The sequence below is a fragment of the Toxotes jaculatrix genome, chromosome 15, assembly GCF_017976425.1.
Source record: "Toxotes jaculatrix isolate fToxJac2 chromosome 15, fToxJac2.pri, whole genome shotgun sequence".
NCBI classification, from domain to species: domain Eukaryota; kingdom Metazoa; phylum Chordata; class Actinopteri; family Toxotidae; genus Toxotes; species Toxotes jaculatrix.
Genome location: NC_054408.1, coordinates 11,071,313 through 11,099,107, shown reverse-complemented (window position 1 = coordinate 11,099,107; position 27,795 = coordinate 11,071,313). Strand labels below are relative to the sequence as shown.

Genomic DNA, 27,795 nt, shown 5'->3' with positions numbered 1-27,795 from the left:
GTGTGCTACAACTCACTCTCTGACAATGGCCTGCTCTATTCACACTCAGGCTCAATCAGACATTCTACTGACTTTGGTTCTGTTAAATGTCCGGTCTAAATGATTCGGACGTTTGTGTTCTCACATATAGCTCCTCCGGGCACTGTCTAAAAAAGTTCAGGGTTGCAACACTTGTGTGAAATTACTATAAAGCAAGCTTCTTGCCGGCTCACATCTCTTCATGCCTTGGAAGTCAGTTGTTATATTATGTCCCCTGTTATCCCATGGTTTGAGACATTATTGGACTAGATGAGTCAGTGGAATTTTGCTTCTGGTATCAGCTCTTCAAACAGAGCTGGAAATTATTGACAGTGGCAGGGATCTGAAGACTGTGATGGTCAAAGCTGATTTGACTTGCCTCTCTCTTGCAGCTGTACAACAAAGTAGACGTAGGGGAGACACTGTCTGTCGATACACTCTCTGCTTACTTGAAGAGAAAATTCCCTAAAGCCAATGCTGAAAGGATTCTAGGTGTAGAATCCGATTATGATGACAAAAGAAAGGTAAGGAAATTAAATGTCTCTCTCGTTGATCTTTGGAGTAATTGGTAAATATAGATTATTATTTAATTTTTGATTAAGTAGGAACAACAGCCCAGGATTTAGTCCATGTTTTGTTTTGCGTCAGGACGGTGCCCTCTTCTACAAAAAGAGCGGCCTGGGTGCCCTACCTCTAGCTTTATTTAATGGAGTCCCTCTGAGCCCAGATGAGATGGACCCAGAGGAGCTGGAGACCATCATCCTGCAGCGCATAATGGACACCACCACCACCTTCCAGAGAGCTGTCTTTATGGTACATCGCATCCGTATGAAAACAGACACTCTTCATATTCAACCTACCAGCTTTTACTTTTATACTAATAGATCAATAGACTAGTTTGCACCTCATTTCATGTTAACTGTTTAGACGTAGGGCATACATGCAATCCAGTACATCCTTATGGACTGATGTTCTCAGTGATGTAGCACATTTTGTCCTTTGCCTACAGGGTCAGTTAAGTGAGGGCTCGGATGTGGTGGACTATCTAATGGAGCAGGCCAATGTGGTTCCCAGGATAAACCCTCTTATTCTAAGCACCGACCGAAAGTACCTTGACTTCACTGCCATGCCAGGTGACCTCTGCTGCTCATCTTACACCATCCAGTGTTGATTTACCTTTATATTCATCTTATGTTTTTACTTTATCCTTCTTGTTTTACAGTTGTCAATGATTGGGAGGACACAACTATGTTTTCATTCTTGGATGCTAGAGACAAGACAGTTGTGGTGGCAAAGAGAATGAAGTACTTTACAAATAGTGGTAAGACATTACTTGTAATTTCATGCCTTGCTTTCCCAATAAACACAGTTTCAGATTCACACCATATCATTTTCAGTAGCACAGTGACTTGCAACAGTATGAATAACTAATTCAAACATTTGCATCGTGTCATTTCGAAAGTGAAACAGCTATTGTTCATTTGCTTCTTGAAAATTTGTAAAACAAGCAGTATCTAAACAAAAATGAATCCTACACTGCTTTACTGATCTATGAAAGTGTGAAATTGACCTTTGTCAAGGCAGACAGGCTGCGCCTCCAGCAAGATAATTGCTGGGTCTGCTTACTGGCTTTCAGCCAGCAGCCTAAATGGTCATCAGAGCTGCATTTCACAGCTCAGGCCCAGAGTGTAGGTGTCTCAGTGAGGCTGAGGAGGCTGATTGCGATCCTGCCTCTGTGGTCTAGCTGACCGGCTGACTGCTTGCTTTTCTGACTGACTGATTGACTGGGGGGAATATAACTACGACAGGTGGCACAATTCTCCTTTAATATACTCAGCTCTCTGCCAGATGTCTCATTCTCTCTCATATCTCACACAAACTGAACATTCACTGTAACGGCTGTGCCTCGTTTTCTTTCTCACTTTCATCTGATTGTCAGACTCTTTGAAAGGATAACTAGCTCTCTCTAAAAACCATGTAGGTATTAAGGTTGACATTCAGAGCTAAAAAAAAATACATTTGCCATCCACTGTTGCTTTGACTGTATACTCAGTGGCTACCCTATTGACTATACCTGTAAAAGGTAAAGAACTACAGGTGTTATTCAGACCAAACATCAGAAGGGGTAAGAAATGTGATCTAAGTGACTTTGACGGTGGAATGATTGTCGGCGCCAGATGTGGTAGTTCAGTGAGCAGCCTGTCTTTGTGTAAAAATGCCTTTTAAATTGGAGCGATCAGGGGAAAATGGCCCGTGCTCTGGTTCAAGCTGACCAGAAGGCAGGGTGTTAAAGCAGAGCTAATGCAGAAGAACATCTCGGAACGCACAACACGTCAAACGCTGAAATGGATGGGCTACATCAGCAGACCACAGTGTGCTCCGCTCCTGTCACATAAGAACAGGAAACTGAGGCCGTGTTTCCCATTAATTACCTAGATGGTGGTGGCCTGCCACAGTCTAATTTGTCCTGCCACAGTTTCATAATGAGCCGAAAATATTTTTTACTCTTCTCAGTTTTTCCCATACATAGATTTATTTGTGACAGCCTGCCGCAATATCAACACTGACCGCCACGTATTGATTTTCTTTCTTTTTTTTTTTTTTTTTTTTTTTTTTTACTATTTCAAATGGGTAAAATGTTGTTTCATTGTAGAGCTGTGTGCAGTGCATTGATTGGCTCAGTCCCTCCTTGCCCTACCCTCTCACACATAAAGGCCCCTTAATACCAACTGAGCATCGTTAAATACCACAGCCTACCTATTGTTGTTGATCATGTGCATTCCTCTATGGCCACAGTCTACCTGTCTTCTAATGCCTTCTATCAGCAGGATAGCGAGCCGTGTCACATAGCATACATCATCTCAAGCTCGTTCCACCAACACAACAGTGAGGTTGGTGTACTTCAGTGGCCACCGGTCACCAGGTCTCAGTTCAATAGTGCATCTTTGGGATGAGGTGGAATTGGAAATTCGCAGCATGAATTCGAAGCTGACAGATCTGCAGCACCTGTGTGATACTGTCGTGTCAATATGGAGCACAAACACATGGCAATGTCTCCAGTACTTTCTTGAATCCATTCCACAAAGAATTCTGGCTGCTCTAGGGGCAAAGGGGTTCCTACTCATTATCAGAAAGGTGTACCTAATAAAGTGGCCACTGTGTGCATTATCTTATGGTCACCAGTTAGAATGTGCTGTAACAGTATGCTTTAATTGAATGTGGTGTGATATGTATGTATTTGGTGTACTACATAGTTTTTCCTCTTTTATCTTAGATGAAGATGGGATGAGTCCTGTGACCATATGGATAGTTGGAGATTTAGAGAGGGTTTCAGGAAGAAAGCTGTTGCTTAATGCTCTGAAACATGTGGTGAGTATCATCATCCCTTCTCCCCATTTTATCTTCTCATGACTTAGTTTGTGTAGTCTTGACGATATATCACAAGCCTTATATTTTTGGAAGGAATGAATTCTGAATCAATCAATGACATTTTTCGCCATAGCTTGTCTTTGACATAAATCTCGCACTTGGCTTCCCTACAGCTGCATTTGTCTGCTGTAAAGCCATGCCTCACATACAAGCAGAGAGGGTGAATAACATTAAAATGGTTTAGAAAGACTCTGAAATGAATTTTCTGCTGTGTGCTCTCACAAAAATCAGCAATACAGATGTTCCTAAAATGAAATACTCTGTTGATACACTAGAAATGAATTAGGTGTAATAAAGCAAGCAAGCATTTTGTGCTTGTCATGAAAAAAAAAAAAAAGATTATTTTCTGGTAGAATAAGTAAAATAGGAAAAGCCTTTACTGCTACTTTTAAGCACTCAACACTCTCCCCTCCCAGTGCTCTCTCCCTCAGTGACACCTGCAGTTTCTGGAAATACGAGAATGTGTGATATTTGTGTAAATTATATCACTGCTGTTTGTATGTGTGTGTGTGTGTGCAAGCAGAAGGCCAGCCCTGGAGTGCGCGTGGGGGTGATAGATAACCCCAGTGGAAAGCCCAGTGAAGATAATACTGTGCTGTACAGGGCTATCTGGGCCTCTTTCCTCACCCAGAAGAATAAGGCTACAGTAGAGTTTGTGCAGAAACTCCTGAAAGAGGAAAGCAGCCAGCTCCTCCAGCAGGGGACCAAGATGAAGGAATTACTGATGCAGGTAAACGAGGGATTAAGAAATGCAGTTCTGTTTTTTGTCACTTCAGAGATGATCAGATTCCAAACATTTAATTTGCATTTCTTTCATGTTTCAAGCAATCCAAGGGATCCTTTTAGACCTGTACTTTTGCAATCCTGAAAGTACCATAATCTGTCCTGAGTTTTGGGTATGACTTGACAGGACATTGATTTGCTGATGATACTGTGATATGAGACTAAAAGTGGCCTTGGATTGTCATTATCATCATATGATATAAATTTGTGCAAATGTTCCTCTCCTACAGGCTGCTTTGTAGTTACAGTTTTTTTACCAACCAAAATTAATGCATAGCACCAAGTAATAAAAATAGACACCACACGTAGTCATGAACCGAACGCTGTCATCTATGGTCAGATTCATTACTCGTGATTTGATCAGATATGTGATTGATTTAAATCATAAAAAAGTATTGCCATATTTAGGCGTCATTTTGCGAAAGTTCTCGTGTAGCTGATTGTGTTATGATTACATTTGCGCATCTTGACTTCTCTTGAAAATGAAAAAAGAAAACAAAACACATTTTATGGAAGTACTTATTTGTATTTCTTAAACAAAAACAAAACCAAAAAATAATGTTTTTGTATCAGTAATGAAAGTCAACAGTCAACATTTTGATTATTCTGAGTGAAACAGTTACTGATTGGTCATATCAACAATATTATTACTAATAGTTTCTTATATTACACTTTCCTTGTGTTTAATATTCTCTTAAACCACCAATTGTCATCTGTATAATATTATTATATTATATACATTATTATTTATGCACTGAAACTTGAGCATATTGCGATGTTGTGGGGGAGTGGGTTAAAATGTCAGTTTTGTTATGTTATTCTAATTAGTGTGACCTAATTAGCGAGCTGTATAACCAAGATGGCACATTCATATGGTACTGGGTTTTTAGCACATGTGATCTGCCTCCTGACAGAAACGAACAATTTACATGAATTTCATTACAAGTAGAATATATGAGAATTAGATGTCTCCTATCTGCAGAATTGCTGAAGTGTGTTAACGCTGGCGGTAAACATACAAATCTTCTTATGCCAATCGATACCTATTAAAAAATTGAAATTTATTATCTGCTTTGTGAAACACATGAATGCACTTGAGCTGAGGTGGTGAAATCCTACTTCTTGATGTTTCTGACATTTGTCAGAAGATCCATGGCCAGCAAAGTAAACTAGGAAGCATAGGAACAATGCAAGAGTATTGTTTGTGTGAAACGAAATTCATCAGATCGACAAATGAAATGTTATTCAGGCCACGTAAAATCTTCTGTATTGATATATTTGTTTTTATATTCTGTTGATATATACTGTGGTATGGTTAGTTTTCTCAAAATTCAGTTGATAAACAATTTAGACGTAATACAGCCAAACAGAAGTGTTGGTTTTAGGCTACAGCTTGTAGCACCTGACAAATCAAGGTACTTCATCTTTTTGTAGCAAAATCCTATAAATCTAATACTGCCATTAAACAGCCTGACTCATTGATTTGCAACACTGCATGCAACGGACTAATACAACTAGAGATATCAAAGGGATAGCTGCTTAAACATAAATAGTGCAGCAAAAGCTCCCAAGGCTGATTTATTTATATTGTCTCATGCTATATTGTGTCATACAGTATAATCCATACCCTGAAAGATATACAGGGCTACACTGAGAGAGTTACTGTGTTAGAAATAAGAAAGTAAATTGTTTTTGTTTTTTTTGGTTTGCTTATTTGATTTTAGGTTGGTCCTCTCGATTGTGTCAGTGGAAGATGCATCTTTGAGAAAGGGGAGGAATGTTGCTTTGCACTAATATAATTGCTAACATTTTAGGCAGAATTAATAAGCATAATGGTAAAAAAAATAAGAAAACATGTCGGATATAACCACTTACAGAGATTTGTCTGCCCCTGCTTTCTTGATTTAAGTGCACAGTTGGGGAAAATGGTGATTGATGAGCCCAACTGCTCATTCCTCTCCTGAACATCAGCTAACAGAATACATTTAGAGCAAGCATGATACTCTACAGTCTGTGGATACCAAGGCAAGCAGCCTACTCACTGTCAGTTCCACTTGATCTGTCACAGGTGGCAACACAAGGCAGGCTCCACACTCTGAATCTTTAAGTAAAAAGCACTGGTGTAAGCCTGGTTTCTGGGACCTGCTGAATAGCCGAGCTCCTGCTCACCATTCATGGTTGTGTGAGCCACATGCGTTCAGCCAAGCCTGACCATCACTCTGCTGCTAGAAGCAGTCTACAACCACAAGTGTTCTAAATGCTGTGGTATGCAGTATCCACCCACGCAGAATTGCACATGAGAAAACAAATTCTCAGGCACTAATCAACAAATCAGTTGACAGGAGAGCTCCCATCTCTCCCATCAAGATAAGTCATATAGCACAGGTTACATTTGGGACCAGCCATAACAAACTGCCCTGCAGTTATACCAGCCTTAAACAATGGGGAGACAATGGGCTGTAAATAGCTATGGAAAGATAGGTAGGAGGTGGCTGTGTGAGTTGAGACCCAGAGTCAAGGGATATGAGTTTATTATAGGCTGCCAGACAGACTTGCTGACTGGATTGTGCTGACATTATTGGTATTTCACCTGTTCTCCGGAGGAGGGAAATGTTAGAAAAACCAATAACCTGACTCCACAAACCCTCCGCACTCCCACACCTAATTTGTTATAGACAAAAATGGCAGAGGCTTAATTAAGAGTTTGTGGTATTAATTACAAATTGATTAATCTCGTTTTCACACGTGCATTTTTGACAGCTCACTCCTCTGGCTGAAATATTTTATGTTTGAAAACTGCAGTGATTGCACCGATGTAAGTCATCAATGATATTGTGAATAATTTTTTGTCTCATACATCATTCCTTACACTAATGCATCACTCATATTTTGTTTTGGACAGACTGTATATGGACAAAGAACCCTGTGCTAGTCTATTGGATTGTTCAGTACATCACAGATTCTTCAGAAATGCGTTTGTTAACAATACAATCAATTTGTCTAACATCCTAAACAAACTTTTGTTATTTTTGCTCTAGGGCATGGATGTTGATGCCTTTGAGAAAAAGTTCAACACACTGGAGGTGGATTTTATCCGTAGTCAGCAGCTGTTCTGTCGAGACGTCTTAAAACTGGGTCCTGGAGAGCGGGCGGTGATCAGCAACGGCAGGGTGAGTGGACTTCTCTAACACAGTTCACTTTGTATGCTCACTAATGGTTACTTAACAATAATGACTGACAGATTTCTGCTTAAAAAGTGCAATAGACTACATTATATTGTCAGTTAGGAAAAGCATTGGTTAAATGTTGTTGTTAATGTTTGCTACAGTGGAGTAAGCTGCTGCACTTTGGAGGTTTTTCCCTCTAGTGTTTTCAGAGTGCATCCTTAGTACTGTCAAATCAGCATGATGTCTGTTTCTCAAAGGTCACAAGTAGCACAAACGGCACTGTGTGTGTGTGTTTGTGTGAGTGTCTGTGTATCTGCTGACTGTATGTGTGCACAGAGCTGATGACTGATGTCTCAGCAGCAGCGATGCTGACAGTTACGGATGAAGAGGCCAGCCTCTGAGATGGCAGTAACAATTAATATCATTTTACATTCCTCTGCTGCAGTGGCAGGACTCTACTCCCAAAATAGAGAGGAGGAAAACACATCACTGAATACCATGACTTTAAGTGGATAAAACACTGTGTTATAATCACATTACATTTAACACCCCCCTGGCAAGTAGTAAATAATACATGCTGAGATAAGAATTGCAAAAGTCATGTTCTGACTGCATTATTTTCTCCATGTTAGATCCTTGGTCCGTTTGAGGAACAAGAAGAATTCACCGTGGGGGATTTCCATTTGCTGGAGAAGATTACACTGAGTGGTTCTGCAGAGAAAGTCAAAGCCAAAGTTAAACAGATGGGGATGAAGCCAAAGCAGTATGTTTGTATTTGTTTTAACCTCGTTATTTGATACAAAATGTTGTTCTTTTCCCTTTCTCTAATAGACATTTATGCATCCTTTTAACCCCTCTTTCTATGTGTTACATTTGTTTGGAAGGATCTATAAACAGAGTCCTCTTATGCACAGAGGCTTCAGAAAGTATTCAGACCACTTTTTTCACAATGTGTTGTGTTGTAGATTCAGTTTTATATGGATCAAATTGCCATTTTTGCCTATCAGTCTATACTCTCTGTAAACCTCTGTGATAAAAAATATGGCAAAGCATATATCAGGACAAGGGTATAAAACCATTTCCAATGCTGCAACCAACCAGGACTCTTCCTAGAGTTGGTTATCTGGCCAAATTGAGAAAAAGAGCAAGCAGGGAGGTGACCAAAAACCCAGCGGTCACTCTAACAGGACTTCAGATGACCTCTGCACAGATGGGAGAACCTGCAGGAGGGACAACCATCTCAGTAGCACTCCATCAATCAGGCCTTCATGGTAGAGTGGCTAGACGGAAGCCACTGTGAGTAAAAGGCAAATGACAGCCCTCTTTGAGTTTGCAAAATAGCATTTTAAGGACTGTGAGAGCATGAGAGTAAAGACTGGGAAAGACTCTCTGGTCTGATGAGACAAAAATTGGACCCCTTGGCCAGAGCTCCAAACTCTACGTCTGGTGAACACCAGGCACTGTTAATCACCTGGCTAATACCATCCCAACAGTGAAGAATGGTGGCGGCAGCAGCATCATGCTAAGGGAGTGCATCTCAGCAGCTGGGACAGGGAGACTGGTCAGTATTGAGGGAAGGATGAATGCAGCCAAATACAGAGAGGTCCTCAAAGAAAACCTGCTCCAGAGTACACAAGACGTGAGGCAGGTGTCTCAGCCAAGAAAATGCTGGAGTGGTTTTGGGACAAGTATTTGACTGTCCTTGAGTGACCCAGCCAAAGCCCCATAGAACATCTGTGGGGGAGACCCAAATATGGCAGTTCACAGATTCCTCCCATCCAATCTGACGGAGCTTGAGAGGATCTGCCAGCAAGAATGGGATAAACTGCACAAATCCAGCTGTGCAGGGCTCATAGAGACTTACCCAAGAAGACTCAAAGCTGTTATTTTTCCTGCTGAATTAAGGGTCTCAATGCTTCTGTAAATGAGAATTCCAGTTTTTGATACATAAAATTCTAAAAACATGTTTTCACTTTGTCATTGAGGGTTTATCAGAGTAGAATTATGGAAAAAAATTATAGTTTTATCTATTTGCAATTTTATCTACAACGCAAAGTGTGGAAAAAGTGAAGGGGTCTGGATGCATTCTGAAGCCCCTGTATGGTATGTGAAAGACAAAAATTCTGCAATGAAGACATCATCATTTTCTCAGTTTGTAGGTAGCCTTCACTGATTCATGAGGCTACCTTGTTAACAGCTTGACATCACATTATGTGAGCTCTGTTTGACATCTCTCCTAACATGAATCATTAATAAACGATGGACTTGACCGTGCTACACCTCTTTTCCCTCAGCGCCAGTGACTTAGTCATGAAAGTTGATGCCCTCTTAACTGCAGCCCCCAAAGGAGAGGTCAGGAGGGATGTCCACTTTATCAAAGACAGCTACAGGTGGGAAGAGTTATTTTTCCTGTTACTACTGTCCTATTGGCTCAGCAGTCTCACTCTGCTTTTGTTATAATGCATTTGAAAATTGCTATGCCATCATTTCAAGCAGTGCAGAGAAGTGAATCTTTTGATTTGCAGTTCTGCTGAATAAGTGTTGTATAACCCTGTGTCGCTGAATTCGCTTTGTTGTGCTGTTCTCCTCCTCAGTTTGCTCCATCTCTCCCCACGTGAAAATGAGGTGTTCTATGATGTGGTGGCCATCGTTGACCCCCTCACGAGGGAGGCACAGAAGATGTCCTCTCTGCTGATTGTAAGCTGTATTCATCTCTCTTAATCTTCTCCTCTTATCTCCATTGATTCCTAATACAGCAAGAATACCCTAAAATCACTTGCACTGAAAGAGAGTACAGACACACAAATCTTTGCAAAGTGCAAATGACAGAATTTGTCTTTTTTCCCTATTCTCATATTGATGCTATGATCAAATGTTTCATGGTTATATTCTTTTATGCTTTTTATTTATGCTGAAAGATACTGTTCCTTCTTTTGTTGAAGTAAGGCTTATTCATTCTTTGTGTGCTGAAACACATACTGGTATGCTTATTTTTTGTTTGACCAGATAAGGTTATTTCGAAACATTTTTCTTAGTGGGCTTAGTTTCACTGAATCCCACTAGCTGTCTGCAGCATCTTGCTGGAGGCTTGGGAGAATATGAAAATATGACTCACCAAGCCTTTACAGGCACCCAGCGAGACAGCCACCCTCAGTAGCCGTTGTTTGCAGTGTACACTTTTCAGTAGTCGGCTGCAGCATGCTGTAGAAAGTATGATGCCAGCACATCAACATCACATCTGGTGGTAAGGAAGGCAGCTCGCTGTGCCTGTAACCACTGGCTCATTATTTTTCTGACCACTCTTATATCATGAAAGATGTTATGTAAGAATGTCTGTGCTTTGACATTTGAGAACCCTCTTAAACTCAGTATAGTAAGAGTAATGGGCAGTGAAACTATAAGCTGCCTTGAGTCCTTTTGTTCAGCAAATGGCTCATGTACTAGTGGCCTCTCTGCTGGTCTTTATCTACTTTGCTCCTGATTGCTTGCTGGGTCTCTTCTTCTGTGACTCCTGCAGGTGCTCAGTCAAGTGGTCAATGTGAGACTGCAGGTGTTTATGAATTGCAGGGCCAAGTTGTCCGAGATGCCCCTCAAGAGGTAAGCTCTCGCTCCAACAGTAATTAAATTTTCCTGTTTGGCTTGTTTGTGTATCCTCTGACCGCTGCAGACTTAGCATCTCTGCCTCGCTCCTTTCCTTTGTAAGATTATACTGCACAGATGCAATCTGCTTAATAACACCACCTTATTGCTTTGGGCGTCCCCTCGCATCTCTGGTTAAATTGCTTACAGCTTGCACTGCTGTAGCTCAAGTCATGCAGTAAAAACAACAAAATAAAAAAACAAACAAAAAAAAAACAACAGCAGCAAATGAAAAGTTCAAATTGTCCAATAACATTCACACCACTTCGTGAATGTTAATCATTAAGTAATTTGGGATGTTTCTTCTTTTAATTTGTTCCAGAACAGGTTGAGTCGTTTGTAGCTCATGTGTTTGTGTTTTTTATTCCAGTACCAAATGGCAGGAAGTGTATGCTCACTTGGGAGGGACAGTTGACATTATAACATTTATTAACCTCTGTTAGAGATCAGCTGGACTTTGAATTGATTGAAATAGCTCTTCCCCCAAACCTCACTCAAAAGCACCCCCCCCCCCCCCCCCCCCAACCGATCACTCTTCCTGTCCCCCTGAGTGACAATTGCTTGTAAATGACACAAATGGCTACATGATGTTTTCACATGAGATGAATAAGCTGGATGTCTGCAAACAGCCAGTCCACTGGTCCAATAAATAACTGTGAAGACACATGGTTATTTATTACACACGTTATTTACCTTTGTAAATGAAATGTTTTGTGTTGCTGGTTGATTTCTTAAAGCGGCATCCTCATATGCAACCACTGAAAAGACGAGTACCTGAGCTGAGTAGAGTCTTAAAAGCCAGAAATCTGAACACTTGGCCAGCCCTACAAAACTTCTGCTTTGGGATTTTAATTCACTTTTAAATGACAAACAAACAAACAAACAAACACTGTGGCTACAAAAACAGGCCAGTGGAGCTTTGTTCAGTTTTTTGTATTTCATTACAAACATCCTGTTAGTGATGTCTAGTTTAAACAGCAGCTGAATTTTACAATCACAAGTTACAACTTCCCTGCTTCATGTCCCTTGTAGAGCCATAAGCTTGGTAGTCCTATAGCCCACCCTTGGATATATTACTGTTAGTGGGTGCACATAACTCCTGTTCTGTGTCAGTGGGTTCGTTTTATTCACAGTTGTTCTTCTTATAGTGGTTAGACTGCGGTAAGTGGCACAACTGAGGCCACAGGGCTGCCCATGTTCTTCCTCTCACTTTTCTTCTTGTGGAGAATCGGTGATCTCACAAAATAGAACCAATTGAATGAAGACGGTTTCCTCTGGTGTACTGGGTTTCTTTTCCTTAACTACAACCTTTCCCTCACCACCTTCCTGTGCTGTGGTTGCAGCTCCCATCTCACCCTGGGACCAACAGCCCTTCTTTAACTGCTCTGCTCTGGTCCACAGAAACATGGCTGCTGTGGCCAGAATTAAGTTTTGAGGAATCTCGCTGTGAATAAAGAATGTGTTGGTGTACCTTTGAGGATAAAACGGCATTCTAAATAAAAAGAATTAGCATTGGTAATGTTTATCATCTGTCACATTATCTACATTCATTATGACTCCTTGGTGTCAGAGAGTGCACTGAAGAAAAGCAATTAGCATAAAGATTAGCCCAAGGCTGGCCTCTGCGACAACTCTGGGTAATAATGGAGAAAGGGAACAATTCTGTTGTACAGACTGCTGCACATATTTCTGTTATTGGCTGAGCAGGAACACTGGCAGTAATAGTATTAGATTCCTCACTTTGAAGAGATTGTATATACCCAACTGTCACAATAGAGCCCATCTCTCTTGTCCTAGAAAGGAGGCTATAGCACAACATGTCATCATTTCAGTTTGTTGGATGAAATTGTTGTCACACACTGGTGGCAAAAAGTCCTGCGACATGTCCACCATTTTAGGGATTTTTGTGAGATGTTATGTCCATTTGTAGTTAATTCGCAGGCACTTAAATTCTGATCATCTCTTCTTGTCTGTCCTCACAGCTTTTACCGCTTTGTCTTGGAGTCTGATGTGGCTTTCTTGGCCAACGACACAGTGTCTCCAGGACCAGTTGCCCGCTTCATGGATCTCCCAGAATCTCCACTCCTCACACTTAACATGATCACACCAGAGAGCTGGATGGTGCAAGCAGTCCGCAGCCCCCATGACTTGGATAACATCCACCTACAAGAGGTATCCTGCTTCTTAGTTGTTACTACCTGGGAATCTTATAATTATTCTGCCCATGTGGAGTTGAGGAGATCCTTTCTATTGATCATTCCTCCATTGATTTGTGCTATGTAAGTTGCGTTTTGTTGTTTTTTTTTTTCAGGTTAGCGGGGTTGTGACAGCAGAGTATGAACTCGAGCACCTTTTACTGGAAGGCCACTGCTTTGACCTGTCAACTGGCCAGCCTCCCCGTGGACTGCAGTTTACCCTGGGCATGAGTCGAGATCCACTCATGTATGACACTATTGTCATGGCTAACCTGGTCAGCAGCCTTTTTCTTTCACAGTTACCAAGACAGTTTTGCACTGCTTTAGATAGATGACATAGATATCATAGTAGTTAAGTACAGTAGTAAGGAACAGATTTGGAACAGAAAGTGTCTGGTGCCAGGGTTGAGAAAACAAGTGTGAATTGTATTCTTACCATAAATACTCTCACTTTTTAAACCACAACAGGGATATTTCCAGCTGAAAGCCAATCCCGGTGCCTGGATCCTACGATTACGTAAAGGGAGGTCAGAAGATATCTATCAGGTTCTCACGTGAGTATTTACCAGTGTTGACAGATTATTTTTAATGCCATTGTAGTATTTCCTATCTTATCACCTACCAATATTGGGGGGGTTAGTTAAAATGATGCTTATTAGGTGACTTCATCAGTAGCTCAGCATCAAGGTTGTTCTCAGCTTCCTTTCCATTTCATACTGGTAGCTATGAAACCCATCACTATGGTAACATGGAGAGCTGCTGACACTGTAGCAGCTCAAGGTTTTGATGAGTGCAGGGAGTTCTGCACAGCGCAGAGGGGAGAGAGACAGGTAGGAGGAAAGGGGTGCTATTAAAGAGAAGACAGAGTGGAGGGATGATTCAGCTGGTCACCTGCCATGCCATCCACCTCAGACTGCAGAATATCAGCTGCAGAATGTGTTTTAGTTAGGACGGCGTAGGTGTCAAAGGCTGCATGTACTAGACAGAGTGCGTTGGTGTTGTCTAATTTCCCTGGATGAATAGAAACAGTATTGTGCTTTGGTTGGTTTGATAGATTGTCCAAAAAATGCAATTTTCCACGCCTTGTCTTTTTTTAAAAAAGATTTTTTTGGGGGGGGGGTATTTTGCCTTTATCTGACATTGAGAGCAGAAATAGACAGGAAACATGGGGTATGACATGCAACAAAGGTCCCCCTGTCAGGAGTCAAACTGTGGACTTTGTAGTTCAGCGTTTGCTCCTTAACCTTTAGGCTACTGGAGTGCCCACTGTCTTGTATTCTTTAAATTCTGCACTTTTACCTTAATTAAAATGTACTGTGGCTCTTTACTACTATGATCTACAAAAAATCAAATTCTAATTTTTCAAAGATGTTTCTATCTTATTGTATCAATTGTATGCAACATAACAAAGAATAATAATCACTCACATTAAAGTTACAACAATCCCAAACGTGTATGTGAGTCTGCATAGGCAACTGTAGTGTACCATACTAGATGTCCCTACAGTCACAGATATTGTCCTCTCTCGCTATCCTCACACAAGATTTAGGACACATACAGCCCTCGGTTCCCCTGGAATCATATCAGACAACCAAGATTTATTCCCCAATCCTCCAGGTGAAGCTAAGAGGTGATGTCATTTTTCACCTTGGCAGTGTCATTATTCTTCTGGTTAGCGGCGCTCTGCTCTGGTTAGGTGGCCGATCAGAGCCTAGTGGGAGTGTCTGCGCTCTCCAGTCCCAGAGCCTGCGTTTTCCTCTTGCACCCTTTGCTGCCACTGTGCCTCGCCCTGACAGCGATGAATGAGATGGCCAGCTCTCCTCTCCTCAGAGCAGGGATACAGATTGATCTCTGGTGCTTTCTAACACAAGCCCTAAAGGCTGAGTTGCACTGGTGACAGCAGAAGGGGCAAAGCATAAGCAGCATTTGTGCATTGGGGGATGCACTTTGGGCCAAATGTGCAGGGGGTATTTATCATAGTGATAAGGTTAGTTTTTTGTCTTTAGTAAGCATTTGGGTCATAATGGCTTGCTGTGCATCATAGCCTATTGGTCACAACTGCCTTAAGTTTGCTCTCTGGTGTTTCAGCACCAGACCCTACAGATCCTGCCTGCCAGAACACATTCGCCAGTGGACAAATCAGTCCTAAAACAATTACAGTGAAAGGCCAGTGTTACGCAGTCAATACTGTACAGACTTTCTCATTAAATCTACCAGTATATACAGCATGGCTGGGAAGTAGTGATGGATAAAAGAATGGTAAGGTGATTCCTAATGATGATGGAGGGTAATGAATATGACCAGAGTGTGACCCTGGCAGCTGTCCCAGTATCGGCTCTTAAGTGTGTGCTCTCACTCTCTGTCAGTGGTCTGTCCATTAGCTGCTGTTGTCTCCTTCATAGAGCAGCCCACTGTGTATTTTTCTTTCACTCTTGCCATGGTTTGAACATGTGAGCCAACATCTGTTACTGACACACAAAATGTAATTCCCATAAATGGTGGATGCAAGTGCGCTATTAGCATGCAAATTTAAGTCAGACTGATTGATTGAGGAGTTCCATAACTGAATGGATATACATTATATATGAATTTTAATGAAAGGTAACACACTGTTGCTGTTGGCCTAAAGCTCTTTAGTCAGCTGTAGCACACTGAAGAGCCTAAAGATGTACCTGCAAATGACAGCACTGGTTGGTTTCAGATGCTAAATGGTTTGGTCCTTATTCGTCAATTCCTCTGCTAAATAGTATCTATCTAGTATCTAAGTTTGTTTACATTGTATCTCTGTGCCCCTGCTGACTCACCTGTCAATCAAACACATACATTAGTCTGCCCACTCAGAAGGCTTGGAAGCTTTAAAGGAGCATTTATGATATATCACCAAAGATCTTTTCTTCTTTCTTTTATCGAAAAAAAAATATCAGTAAATTTATTGATTGCTAAAGGGAATAACTTCAGTTGGACTTTAAGATTAGAAAAAGCTTGTTCAATAACAAAGTTGTATGATGTGTGATAGTACAGTGAACTGGACTGTTATGCAGTAAAAAAAAAAAAAAAATTCAACTGATGTTACTGATTTCTAGTTCAGAAGTTTGTGTCTAGATTATATATGGATAGGGCTGAATTATCTAGGCAGTACTAACATGTAGATTGCTGAAAATTATAATATAAATGACATGTATTGTGGGTGCATTCCACTGCTATTGTTTTGAAAATTATCAATTCACTGTTCATAAATTTTATTCTGTTTGTTACGTTTCAGTCTCCAGGTGTGGCTTTACCTGTGTTAGGCTAACCAGCTGCAGATCCATTGTTGAGATTTCATCATAATAGATTTTACTCTCAGTGATGGTAATCAGTTTTTCACTCTTCACCCACTCCTTCAGGCACGATGGAACCGATTCCCCTGCAGATGCTGGTGATGTTATAGTTGTGCTGAACAGTTTCCACAGTAAGATCATCAAAGTCAGAGTGAGTGTGTTTCATATGTTCATTTAACCCTTCCTAGCATTGAACATTATTCAATATACCATACTCTTCTGCAGTTTTCTGTGATGTGCATGTCATTCACAGGTCACAAATTGAGGATGCTGAAATGATTTTACACAGCCTGTGATAAAATCAGTAAGAGTATCATTGTTTTGTGTCTCCTTTCTTATTGCAGGTGCAGAAAAAGGCAGAGAAAATCAATGAAGATCTTTTAAGTGAAACTAGTGAAAGCAAAGGCATTTGGGACTCCATAGCAAGGTGTGTAGTCTATTTTCTCATGCATCTAAACTTGGTTGATTTTTAGTATGATTAAAATCCTCCCGCAGCTGACTGGCAGGAACAACTATGAGCTCATTGATTGGTGGGTTTGTTGATGTGCCTTCTTTTTGTCAATTATACATTGCGGTTTCAGGAGATCTTATTCCTCCCCTGGATCCAGGCTGCAATATTATGCTGTAAGATCTAGTCTTGCAAAAAATATGTGCTTCTGTAGGTATGTGTGTGTGTGTGCATTTGTGTGTTTTCCCCCCAACACTTCCTAACTGTGTGATCCTGTCTCCTCACTTAATGCTTGCTGTATGAAGTGTTTGGAGCACTTTTGAGAAAAGGTAGGCAGTGTTGCTGCAACCCATTTAACACCTAAAACTTCTTTGTCATACTCATTAGCATGCAGTGTTTATTGGTTGCTTTCAACTGCTGTGTTACTCTGGGTTTTGTAATTAATCAGATTGACTTAATGTTATTTTCTATCAGGTAATATTGTAGAACTGTGTTTTCATGTGATATATTTACATTTTCTTTTTCTTTTGCATTTATTTATTTATTTATTTATCTATCTATATATCTGGTCAGTTTAGAGTATCAACAACACTACAGGTAGTGTTGTAGCCTATATACATGTATGTGTGTTCATGCTTAAGCTTAAACTACGCACATAAACATAATGTGTTGTGCACACTTACATACATCCATACATATACTGTGTTTTGAATTGTAGTGTGAATTCAAATATTGTTGGGTTTATCATCAGCAGTAATGTGTTACTGATCAGTCTGCAGGTAAAGGTGGATACTTTAGTTCTTGGAATGTGGATTGAGCAGAGGGTTGTCCAGTGCCAATTACATAAATCTTTGCTTGTCTTCGATGCAGAGCACAAGCTCTGGAACCATATTCGTGAGTAGGGGGCTGGACCTTCTCTTTTTATGGAGTTGACCAAGGTGAGATGGGTCAGTTCGATCTGGGGATTCTTTTGAGCCCCTGGTTAGCAACTCCATGTTGGAGTTCTCCCTGGAGAACAGGAGGACCACTTGTATGAGGTCTGTGCCTCTGTGCTGAATAGCAATTTAAAGTGCTTTGCATTATTCGAGTCTCTTTCTGGGGCCCTGGAGAAGGCACCACGTGGGAAGAGTTGTGCTGGAAGACCTCAGTGCTCATATGGGTAATCCCTGAGCCTACCTGATATGAACCAGAATGTTGTTTTGGATACTGAACTGCTGCCATATGTCTTGGAGACTCACTAGAATGAAGAGAAGAATCAGTTCAGGAAGCCATGCAGTTCAAGGAGGAAGCCATCTGGGCTTTGATGGCTAAGGGGACTCCCCAGCAGTGTAAGGATGCTGCAAACTGACTGTTGAACCTCACATGCAGTAGTGGCAGTGCAGTCTCTTTCCTAGTCATGGAACCGTGGGCCAGCTCTTTTCCTTCCTAAAACAATAAAACAACTCCAGTATTGGAGGGTTATTGTGTAAAACCCGTCCAGTATTGGAGGGGTTTGGTAGTTTTCTCATCCAGTCCACATGTCATTTGTGGGCATTGGAAGGGCTATTACCATGTGCATTTAGGTGTTCGGGAATATACTGCTGTTGCTGTGAGCCATCTGTTCCTTGTGTAATTGGAGTAAGAGCTGTGTCTGTATCCTCAGCAATAGATCAAGCACATTCTGGGTGGGCTCATCCTCAGGTACAGGCTGAGGAGCTTGGAGTGGAATCACTGCTCCTTCATGTTGAAAGAAGCTAAATCAGGTGGTGCGGCTCTCTGATCAGGACGCTTACTGGACACGTCCTGTAGAGGTATTCTGGGCTTGTCCAATTGGGAACATATCCAGAGGCAGACCCAGAACAAGCTGAGGAGATTACAAATCCCTCCTGGTCTTAGCATTTGCTAATTAGGAGCTCTAGGATGTCATTGGGGAGAACATCTTTGGCTACGCTGTATAGCATGCCTCTGCCTTGACCAGGAATAGATAAGAAGCTGAAAGTGGTTGGATAGATTGATGAATAGATTTATAATTGAATGTAATCTTAAGACCATTTCCCATGGTATGCTTGCATTTAATAAATAAAAATACTTATAACATTAACAGGTTAAATAAGATGGTTTCAAGAGGCATAAATGTTCCTTAAGTGCCTGTGATGTATGGGTCTAAAATTAAAAATTAAACTTAAATTTAACTGCATTTGGAGAGAGGGGAATACTTTCTTCTGGAATGTTTGGGAAGATTCTCAACCACCCAGATCATGGTCCTAGGAGAGTTGTATCAAAAGTCTTCTTTGATTTCTTATGGCATGATTCTAGTTCAGAAATTTTAAGAGTTAGAGGCCACATATCATGCTGAGGAAAAAATTTAACTATATATCCTGTACTGTGCGTAAACATTTTTGCCCATCTAGTCTATTGTGAATAAAGATTCTCTGGAGAGTCTAACCCCAGCATTCTACTCCCTCCCTTTAACATTAAGGGAAGGCAGCTGGTCTCAACTCAACGACTAATTAAAAGACAGACTGAAAGAAATCATCGATGAAAACCACCAAATACAAATAAGTATGAGTAACAGATGTTACAAAATGTTGGAACAATATTTATTTGTTTGACAAAACCCTCACAAGAAAATATTTGTTTTCTCATTAATAGAACAGACGGGTTTTTCACAGGACTCTGAATGATGGTCCCAGAAAAATCCACATTGAAATGACAGCACAACACAATAATAATGCAAGGTCTGCAAAAGTAAAAGGGTCTAAACATTTCAGCAAATTCATTGTGTAGACCTTGACTTGTGATGTTACAAAATATTGTTGGTTTGAAAGTAAAGATGTCTTTATATGCATTACTTCATTTGTAACCTCAGAATGCTTTGAGGAATTAGTTGTAAAGGGCGGGAACTGAAGGCCATGTATTGATCTAGCACCTCTGAAGAATTAGTGAGGTGGATCCATCCATCAGCAAGCAGTAGTAAATCTGGGTGACAGAGCTGTTACACATTCTCTCATGTTTAAAAGGAGCTTTATCTTTACAGAGCAATAAGGAGCCTGACTGAAAATAGATTCTGTCCTATTCTTTCTTTCTTGCTTTCTTTCTTTCTTTCTTACATCGTTGTTCTTACTCCTTTGTTTTATGATTGCTATCTTTTGTGCTTTCTTTCTTGCTCTCTTTATTGTCTTTGACTGTGAGGAAGATGAAGGAAAGTTGTCCTCTCTTGCAACTTTCAGGCTAGGGTTTAATGTCCTTCATGCTGCTCTTAGAAATTTGAAGCATCAGATTTGAGAGACCATCAGTGGCTTTGTTACCTGAAGGGAGTTATACTTTAGGTGGAGGCTGTGGTAAAAGCCACCTCTCCCCAAGTAGTTATAGGAGCCTCAGTGTTTCTTCCAACCTGAATCCAGATAACAGGGAGGGTTGCTCCATAACATACATTTTCTATGTGTACATTTATGATTTGTGGAAAGATTACAGTGCTTTTTTTTTCTGTGGCTTTGTATATGCAGGGGGCTCAGTATGGGCAAAATCAAAAGGTGTTTGCAGACCTCACAGCTCAGAAGATTAAGAGAATCACAGAGTAGTAATCTATTGTGATAAGAATACTACTCATGGTGGAAAAACTGGTTGTATTATCTGTCATGGTGCGCTGTGTGGGTAAAATGTATGTTGGTGTTTTGGTAGTTAGTCATGATTAAAAACCTTCCTTCTGAAATATTAACCAACAAAAACCCCAACCATGCATGACTTGGAAAATATTTTGCCATCACTTTCCATCATTCCTGACTGAACTGACCAAAATCTTTATAAGTTGCTCTCAGTGGAGTGATGCTTGCTTATTTATGAACTCTTCTGACACACTATTTTGTACTACTCTACACTTTAGATTGGATACCATGACCAGATTTGTGCCCACTCTTTGTCCCCTAGTAATATATTTACTCTGGTGGGCTTTTCTTTCTTTGTTAATGCTTTGTATGTTTTTTCAGGTTGTGATATTTAGCCCATTCCTTAGGTCAAGCAGCATGGCAAATAGCTCTATAAACAATGGAAAATAATGCACAAATTATCGCTGTGGTTTATAATACATTTGCACTATTTGCACCTTGGTCTTTCTGTCTACTCTCTTGAACATGACTTGATGTTGATATCTTGATGGTCTCCACAGAGAGGTTAGAGAATGACCCAGCTAAATCTACAGAGTTGGTGGAAAAAACAAAAGTAGAGTTTTGCCCAGTTAGTGCTGTCCACTGCTCAGGATTTATCCAGAGCTCTGTGGCTCCTTCCAGAGGTCCAGATTATCTCGGGTGAGTCAGCCAAATGGGCCCTCACCTGACCCTCTAAAGCTGCTTATCTTGGGGGGCCCACTGTTGTGCTGGAGGCCCTACATAATGGCTGGTTTAGTCATGGCGGGCAGTCTGTATTCGCAAACCCCACAGATGTGTGGTGACTCCCCAGAAGCCAACTGATCAATGAGAGAGTGCAGTGCTTTGATTTGAGGATATGTGGTAAGGTGCAGGCAGAGAAATGCATGAAATGTTTTCAGGAGGACAGAAAAAAAGGACAATTTTACAAAATAAAGAAAGAAAGAAAGAAAGAAAGGGAGCGGCATTCTGGGGCCATCACTTGCTTACCAGTCAGAATCTTGCATGTGTGTGTCAGAGTTGGTTTTAGAGGACATGTAGAGACAAACATTATGCTCCCACCCCTCCCTTCACGCCTCCCTCTCGCTCACTGGTGTCTTCCTGGAGCCTTGGGGCCATGGCAGTGGTTGTGATTGAATGTGGGAGAGACACTCCTTCCCTCATCAGCAGTCTGTTTTCAGACAAGGACACAGTTTGACTGCAGACACATCTACCCTCCAGCACAAGTCCTGATTTCTGTCCGCTAAATGTGCCTTGCATCATTAGCCACTGCTCTTTAATAGTGGCTGGGGTATGTTGGTGCGTTCACCAAGTGTAGAGAGTATCTTTTTACTATTATCTGTGGTGTTATCTTAACATAACACAATACTTCATCCATTTGTTAACCTTTTTAATTAATAGGTTAATTCCATCTTTACTTGATGGCCACTATCTTTATGTAGGCATACTTTATAAAGTGCTGTTTTGTGCCATTTGTGTCCTAAGGCACAGTGAGTCTTCTTCCTTGCTTTATGGTTTGGTATTTAGGTGACTTGACATACACCACAGCGGGAGCTGAGGGTCCATGATTGACTACATTACCAGCAGACTTCCACCCATCTGTTTGGACTGGGGCAAATATTTCACTGCGCACCCCTATTCTGTACTATAGTCATCATTTTAATTAGGAAGGAGAAGGCACACCCATATTGCATATTACTTTTCTTTGTCTTCACATTTGAGAAACTAGGAGTAACAAATACATTTTTGCGTGCTAAATGATTTAAACCATCAATTCAGATCATTGTTGTTACATTTTCTGTCAATCTGCTAATCAGTGAATTGACTGCAGCACTAGTTTATGCGGAGCAAATGAACGGGGTTGGAGATGTTAACATTCTCAGTTTATTAATCTCCAGTCAGAGACCTTAAACTTCTCTCTCTCTTCTAATCACTTAACTCCTTCAGGACCACCCATTTTCACAAGTTCTATCTGTCTTCATCTAACAACAACAGGTTACCATGGCAACAGCCATGTGTCTCTAAATCTTTTCCAAAGGGTCTGTCAAAATGGTGCCTGAATTTTGCATTTAACAATGTTAAATGCAAAATGATGCGACTATTCATAAATGTTTTGATAAATTATGCATCTGCATAAAGGCTGTTTTTCTTAGTGTGGTTGTAATTGAATGTATCTTAAATATTAACTTGATTTTTTTTTTAAAGTAGTTAAAAAATATATATATCTTTCTAAAATCAAGATATTATGCAAAACACTAGACTTCATTTTTGTTTGAACTTTTATTCAGTGGCCGTACTACAGTGTATTTTTAACTGTATGAATATCAGAATTCCAAGTGAAATCCCAAGAAATGTGTCTAAAACCCCAAGGCTTGCGGTATGAATTATGAATTAAAAAGAAACATCACTGGCCCTTAGCAGAGTAGGCATTTACTTACAACTCTGCACGTCCCACAGGAGAATATTCCTCCTCCATACTTTTCACACCATTATCAAACTGTCTGTACATCATGGTGGCACTGCTTTTAAAAGTGATGAGGGGAGTGGATATTGTTTTGCATGGTTGTTACCAACCCGTAACGCAATTACTTATAATGTATGTTAATGTACTTTTGCAACTTCACCACTGGTGTGGAACATCCATCCAGCCACGAAAATAACAAAAACTGTGTGGCAAAATTGCACACTGTTTATAGTGCACTGGATTGATAGTGCGGTTTGATTCACCAAATGTTGCCTGATGTGTTTATTTAATTTCTACAGTTGCCAAAAATTTAGACATCATGACATAATGCTCCCATTTAAAACTTCAGTGCATCTGTGGTTAGCTATCAAGTGATCTGATCCAAATGAAACCCCTTTACATTGTATTATGGACTCTCTGTTAGCTGTGCAGCTATGTAAGTACAAGGAGCTTTTTAAATGTTACAGCTGTCTTCACTTTGTTCTAATGCGTTGATTATTTCAGCTCTGTAGTGGAGTGCCAGCAGGAGAACTGAACTGCTGTTAAAATCATGTCCAGATTGTAGCTTTCCAGAGCATTGTCATTCCCTGTATTATCGTTTCATGTAAATAAAACACCTCACTTTGCAGCACAGCGATGCATGGTTTGTTTGAAAATGTTTTCTGCTGGATGGTATAACTATTATTACCCCTGGCTGTACAAAAGCATGGTGGCTACCGGCTTAGTTGTGATTTACTGTCACTGTATGAAAAATAGGCATCAATCAAAACACAAAAGACTCATGTGTAACGGTCTCATTTACAGCATCACGGGTGGTGGCTCCAAGAAGGATGATGGAGAGAAGAAGAAAGAAGACGTTCTAAACATATTTTCCGTGGCCTCAGGCCATCTGTATGAGCGCTTTCTGAGGTGGGCTGCTTTCAGGCCACAAAAACACACACTCACACTCTGACTTTCCAGGTACCACACATTACATTTCTTTTAGTCCCGATCCTCAGACCCACCTCTCAATCTTTCTATCTCTGTTTCAGAATAATGATGCTGTCTGTCCTTCGGCATACCAAAACACCTGTCAAGTTCTGGTTCCTCAAGAATTACCTCTCCCCATCTTTCAAGGTACTTCCCTGACGTTGCGACTCCATACAAGCATTTTGTTTCTCCTGCTGTTCAAAATAATGTGATCCCAGTTCTTCAGGGATTTATTTATATAAGTAAAGGAAATGTCTGAGGGTTGTTCCTTTGTGATGGTCTGTGTTTAATCTCAGGTTTTGTGTGGCAGGAGTAGAAATGTAATCAGTGCCCTCAGTGACACGTTGAGTTGCAGAAATAGCAAATAACCAAATACCTCACGAAGGTAACGCCAAGCAAGCTGCATTTTTTAAGTTAATGACATCATTCGTAAATAAAGCTTAATTTATATAGTATGTTCAAATGTCATACACTACATATCATACCACTGTTAATTTTAACCTTGCATCATTTTTATACCAAAAGAGTGCTAATGTCTCAGAATACACTCGTCCAACAGAATTACTTTGCCTCATCTACCTTTCCATGCTTGTAACATAATTGCCTATCAATGGCTGTCACTCAGCTAAGCCACACAAACCAACCAGCATCATCTGTTGTCTTCTGTGCAAAATTTAGTAATGTTAAACCTTCTCACTAGCATGTTTGTGTTGCCTCAACAGCTTATCAGAACTGTCTGTAATGACAGCAAATGTCCCACAGTATAGTGCTTTGTTTCCCAAATTATGCTTTTCTCTCCAAATTAATGTAAGTACAGTATAGCTGATGGGATTTAGCTAATTTTGTAAATGTTTAGTTACACAAAAAAACATGCTAATGCATTTGATTTCTTTGACCTTTGGTGCTCTTAGGAGACCATCTCTTACATGGCAGAGTCGTATGGCTTTCAATATGAGTTAGTGCAGTACAAGTGGCCGCGGTGGCTCCACCAGCAGACTGAGAAACAGCGCATTATCTGGGGATACAAGATCCTATTCCTGGATGTTCTGTTCCCCTTGGCTGTGGACAAGATCATCTTTGTGGATGCCGACCAGGTAAGGATCCAACATGACTGACAGGAAGGAGCAGTGTGTAAGCGTGCAGCTGAAAGTGAGAGACTCATCTGGATCAGTCTCAGGGCTGGTGTGAAGATTGGATGAGATTTTGAACACCGCTGAAGTATCGTCAATCCTCTCTGTCCATACCGATGTTCTCACCCTCTCTCACAGATAGTTCGGGCTGATCTGAAGGAGTTGAAGGATTTGGACCTGGAGGGTGCTCCTTATGGCTACACACCGTTTTGTGATAGCCGCAGAGAGATGGAAGGCTATCGCTTCTGGAAGACTGGCTACTGGGCCTCACATCTGGGACACAGAAAATACCACATCAGGTATACTTCCATAGCAAACTGAAATAATACTGTACACTATAATCCCTTCATTCAGATGTTCATTATTAGGATTGTTATGTTTAGGGAAAGTGAAGGTAACCACTTCTTGGTATTCTTGGTAATTTGGGACATTTCACGACTTGCCTCCGTACTTTCCAAAGCAGAACGGAAAGAGTTACAATTAAATCAAAGTCTGAAAACAGCATATCTGTCACAATGAAAATACATTGTTCACTTTGATTTGACAGTTGGCTCAGATTCAGTAAATCATCTTGAGGAATTATTCATTATTCTCAAGAGTTTTTTTTTTTTTTTTTTTTGCTTCCCAAGATCCAAAAGTGACAGCAAAGAAATAGATACTACATGACACTTGTTGTTCTTCCTCCCTCAGTCTGTCTGGATCTGAACCTTTCATGTAGTTTTAAAACATCCCTTTACTGAGGCAATAGAACTTAATCAGTCCATCAGAAGTTGGTGGTATAAGAAACTTAAGACTTCTTGATTGTTTGAAATTGGATTATGCAGTTTTCAGTTTTCTAAAAAAAAAAAAAAAACACTACTACACTACTGTGTTAATCCAGGTTCCATGGCAATTGAAGCCCACCAATTATAGTCATTATAGCTATATTTTAGTATCTGATTTAGTATATAAATCCATGATCCCTGTTAATTTAAACCCTAGGTATGAAACAATACAGTTCAACTCCGTGTTGGACTTGTGGGGTTGTACTTTTGTTGGTGTGATTGCTACTGGTGACAGCCAGTAGCTGAACAAAGACCTGCCAGGGTAACTTTCCACTTTACCACTGGGTGACGATGACAGGAAAAAGACAAGTCAGAAAACCACAGTGATTTGATAGGATGCCAGTGTGCTGCTCAGCTCTGTGGTGCAGGACAAAATCAGCAAGGGAGAGAGATGATCCGTATCAGTGAGCCCAGGGAAAACGTAAGGTAGTGGATGTCCTCTGGCAGACTTGAATCTAATAAGTGATAAGTGAACTACATAGTCTACACCTTGGGTTTATTAATATGCAGTGTTAGGTACAATGATCAGAATGTGCCTCAGGTATTTATCCTAGTTTAGCCTTTTTTTTTTTTTTTTTTTTTTTTTAATTCAGTCACTCCTACAGGCTTTCCTCTTCAGAAAATGGTTTTGTCACACCTGCTTTCTATGCCTTGTCTTTCTTCTCTCCCATATTTCAAGCGCTCTGTATGTAGTAGATTTAAAGAAGTTCCGAAAAATTGCAGCCGGGGACAGATTACGAGGCCAGTACCAAGCCTTGAGCCAAGACCCTAACAGTCTGTCCAACCTGGACCAAGTATGTAACTCAGAGATAACACCACTGCATTATATGCTGCAGAGTTTGTTCTTCTAGCACCTACTAATATACTTTGTTCATATATCTTATCTGCAATACACCTTAATATTTTGTTTTATAATGTTTCTAGGACCTTCCTAACAACATGATCCACCAGGTGGCCATCAAGTCTCTTCCTCAGGAGTGGCTGTGGTGTGAGACGTGGTGTGATGACACCTCCAAATTCACAGCAAAGACTATAGACCTGGTGAGGCCCAGAGCAATTAGATCTATCTTTGTAATGTGTTAACGGGCAAACTTGGAAAGACTAAATAATTAACCATCAAATCTAATTGTTTCTCTTTTATTTAGATAGTTTCCTATGTATCATTCTTTTTTCCATGAAAACATGCTGATAAGAGGAATAATATTGATATACCACCTTTTTCTTTTTTTTTTAAACAGCTTTGTTGGTTATAATAGTGAACTGTAGCTGCTGCAGCGCTGGAAAGCCAGAGCATATTCCCTGCCACTAATGTCCATGAGGCACTTGGCATTTAGGAGACAGCTGAGGTGCAATCCTGTAGTCTCCTAAACTAATTTAGACAATTAACTGGGCAGGCTCCAGTAGACTGAAATAGGAAGCATTGTCTCATTGTGGTATAGGACACCACTTGGTAATTCAGACACTAGACATGGGCAAACGTCCTTTTAACAGAATTGGAAATCAAATTAGGTTCAAATGCCTGCCACAGACAGTGCTGGCAATGACGGTCTGACTTGTTGGGAGAAAGTGGCTCTGGCGGCGTGAGTGATGTTCTGTCTGCTTTTTCTGCTGCAGTGCAATAACCCAAAGACTAAGGAGCCCAAGCTAATAGCCGCAGCAAGAATTGTTCCTGAGTGGGTTGAATATGACAACGAGATAAAACAGCTACTGAGACGGGTCCAGAAACAGGGAGACACAGCGAAGGAAAAACAGACTCCCTCTTCCTCACAGCATGAAAAAGGTTAATAAA

At 40.6% G+C, this 27,795-nt stretch overlaps 1 protein-coding gene across 4 annotated transcripts in view; it reads left to right on the top strand.

Moving 5' to 3' along the window:
- uggt2 (UDP-glucose glycoprotein glucosyltransferase 2) overlaps nucleotides 1-27,795 on the top strand; it is a 39,102-nt gene that overhangs the window by 9,591 nt on the left and 1,716 nt on the right. For 3 of the 4 annotated variants that reach the window (XM_041057187.1, XM_041057188.1, XM_041057186.1), the window contains exons 17-39: nucleotides 411-542; nucleotides 667-831; nucleotides 1,028-1,151; nucleotides 1,241-1,339; nucleotides 3,293-3,387; nucleotides 3,971-4,177; nucleotides 7,269-7,400; nucleotides 8,030-8,160; nucleotides 9,692-9,787; nucleotides 9,992-10,094; nucleotides 10,915-10,994; nucleotides 13,019-13,208; nucleotides 13,348-13,506; nucleotides 13,700-13,785; nucleotides 16,618-16,702; nucleotides 16,896-16,978; nucleotides 23,888-23,992; nucleotides 24,115-24,199; nucleotides 24,964-25,146; nucleotides 25,321-25,481; nucleotides 26,686-26,800; nucleotides 26,931-27,047; nucleotides 27,621-27,786. In XM_041057187.1, the coding sequence (XP_040913121.1) occupies nucleotides 411-542; nucleotides 667-831; nucleotides 1,028-1,151; nucleotides 1,241-1,339; nucleotides 3,293-3,387; nucleotides 3,971-4,177; nucleotides 7,269-7,400; nucleotides 8,030-8,160; nucleotides 9,692-9,787; nucleotides 9,992-10,094; nucleotides 10,915-10,994; nucleotides 13,019-13,208; nucleotides 13,348-13,506; nucleotides 13,700-13,785; nucleotides 16,618-16,702; nucleotides 16,896-16,978; nucleotides 23,888-23,992; nucleotides 24,115-24,199; nucleotides 24,964-25,146; nucleotides 25,321-25,481; nucleotides 26,686-26,800; nucleotides 26,931-27,047; nucleotides 27,621-27,786 (2,899 nt within the window). Of the gene's footprint in view, nucleotides 1-410; nucleotides 543-666; nucleotides 832-1,027; nucleotides 1,152-1,240; nucleotides 1,340-3,292; nucleotides 3,388-3,970; nucleotides 4,178-7,268; nucleotides 7,401-8,029; nucleotides 8,161-9,691; nucleotides 9,788-9,991; nucleotides 10,095-10,914; nucleotides 10,995-13,018; nucleotides 13,209-13,347; nucleotides 13,507-13,699; nucleotides 13,786-16,617; nucleotides 16,703-16,895; nucleotides 16,979-17,132; nucleotides 17,214-23,887; nucleotides 23,993-24,114; nucleotides 24,200-24,963; nucleotides 25,147-25,320; nucleotides 25,482-26,685; nucleotides 26,801-26,930; nucleotides 27,048-27,620; nucleotides 27,787-27,795 lie in introns of all 4 variants that reach the window. The other variant, XM_041057189.1, reaches the window with a different exon arrangement.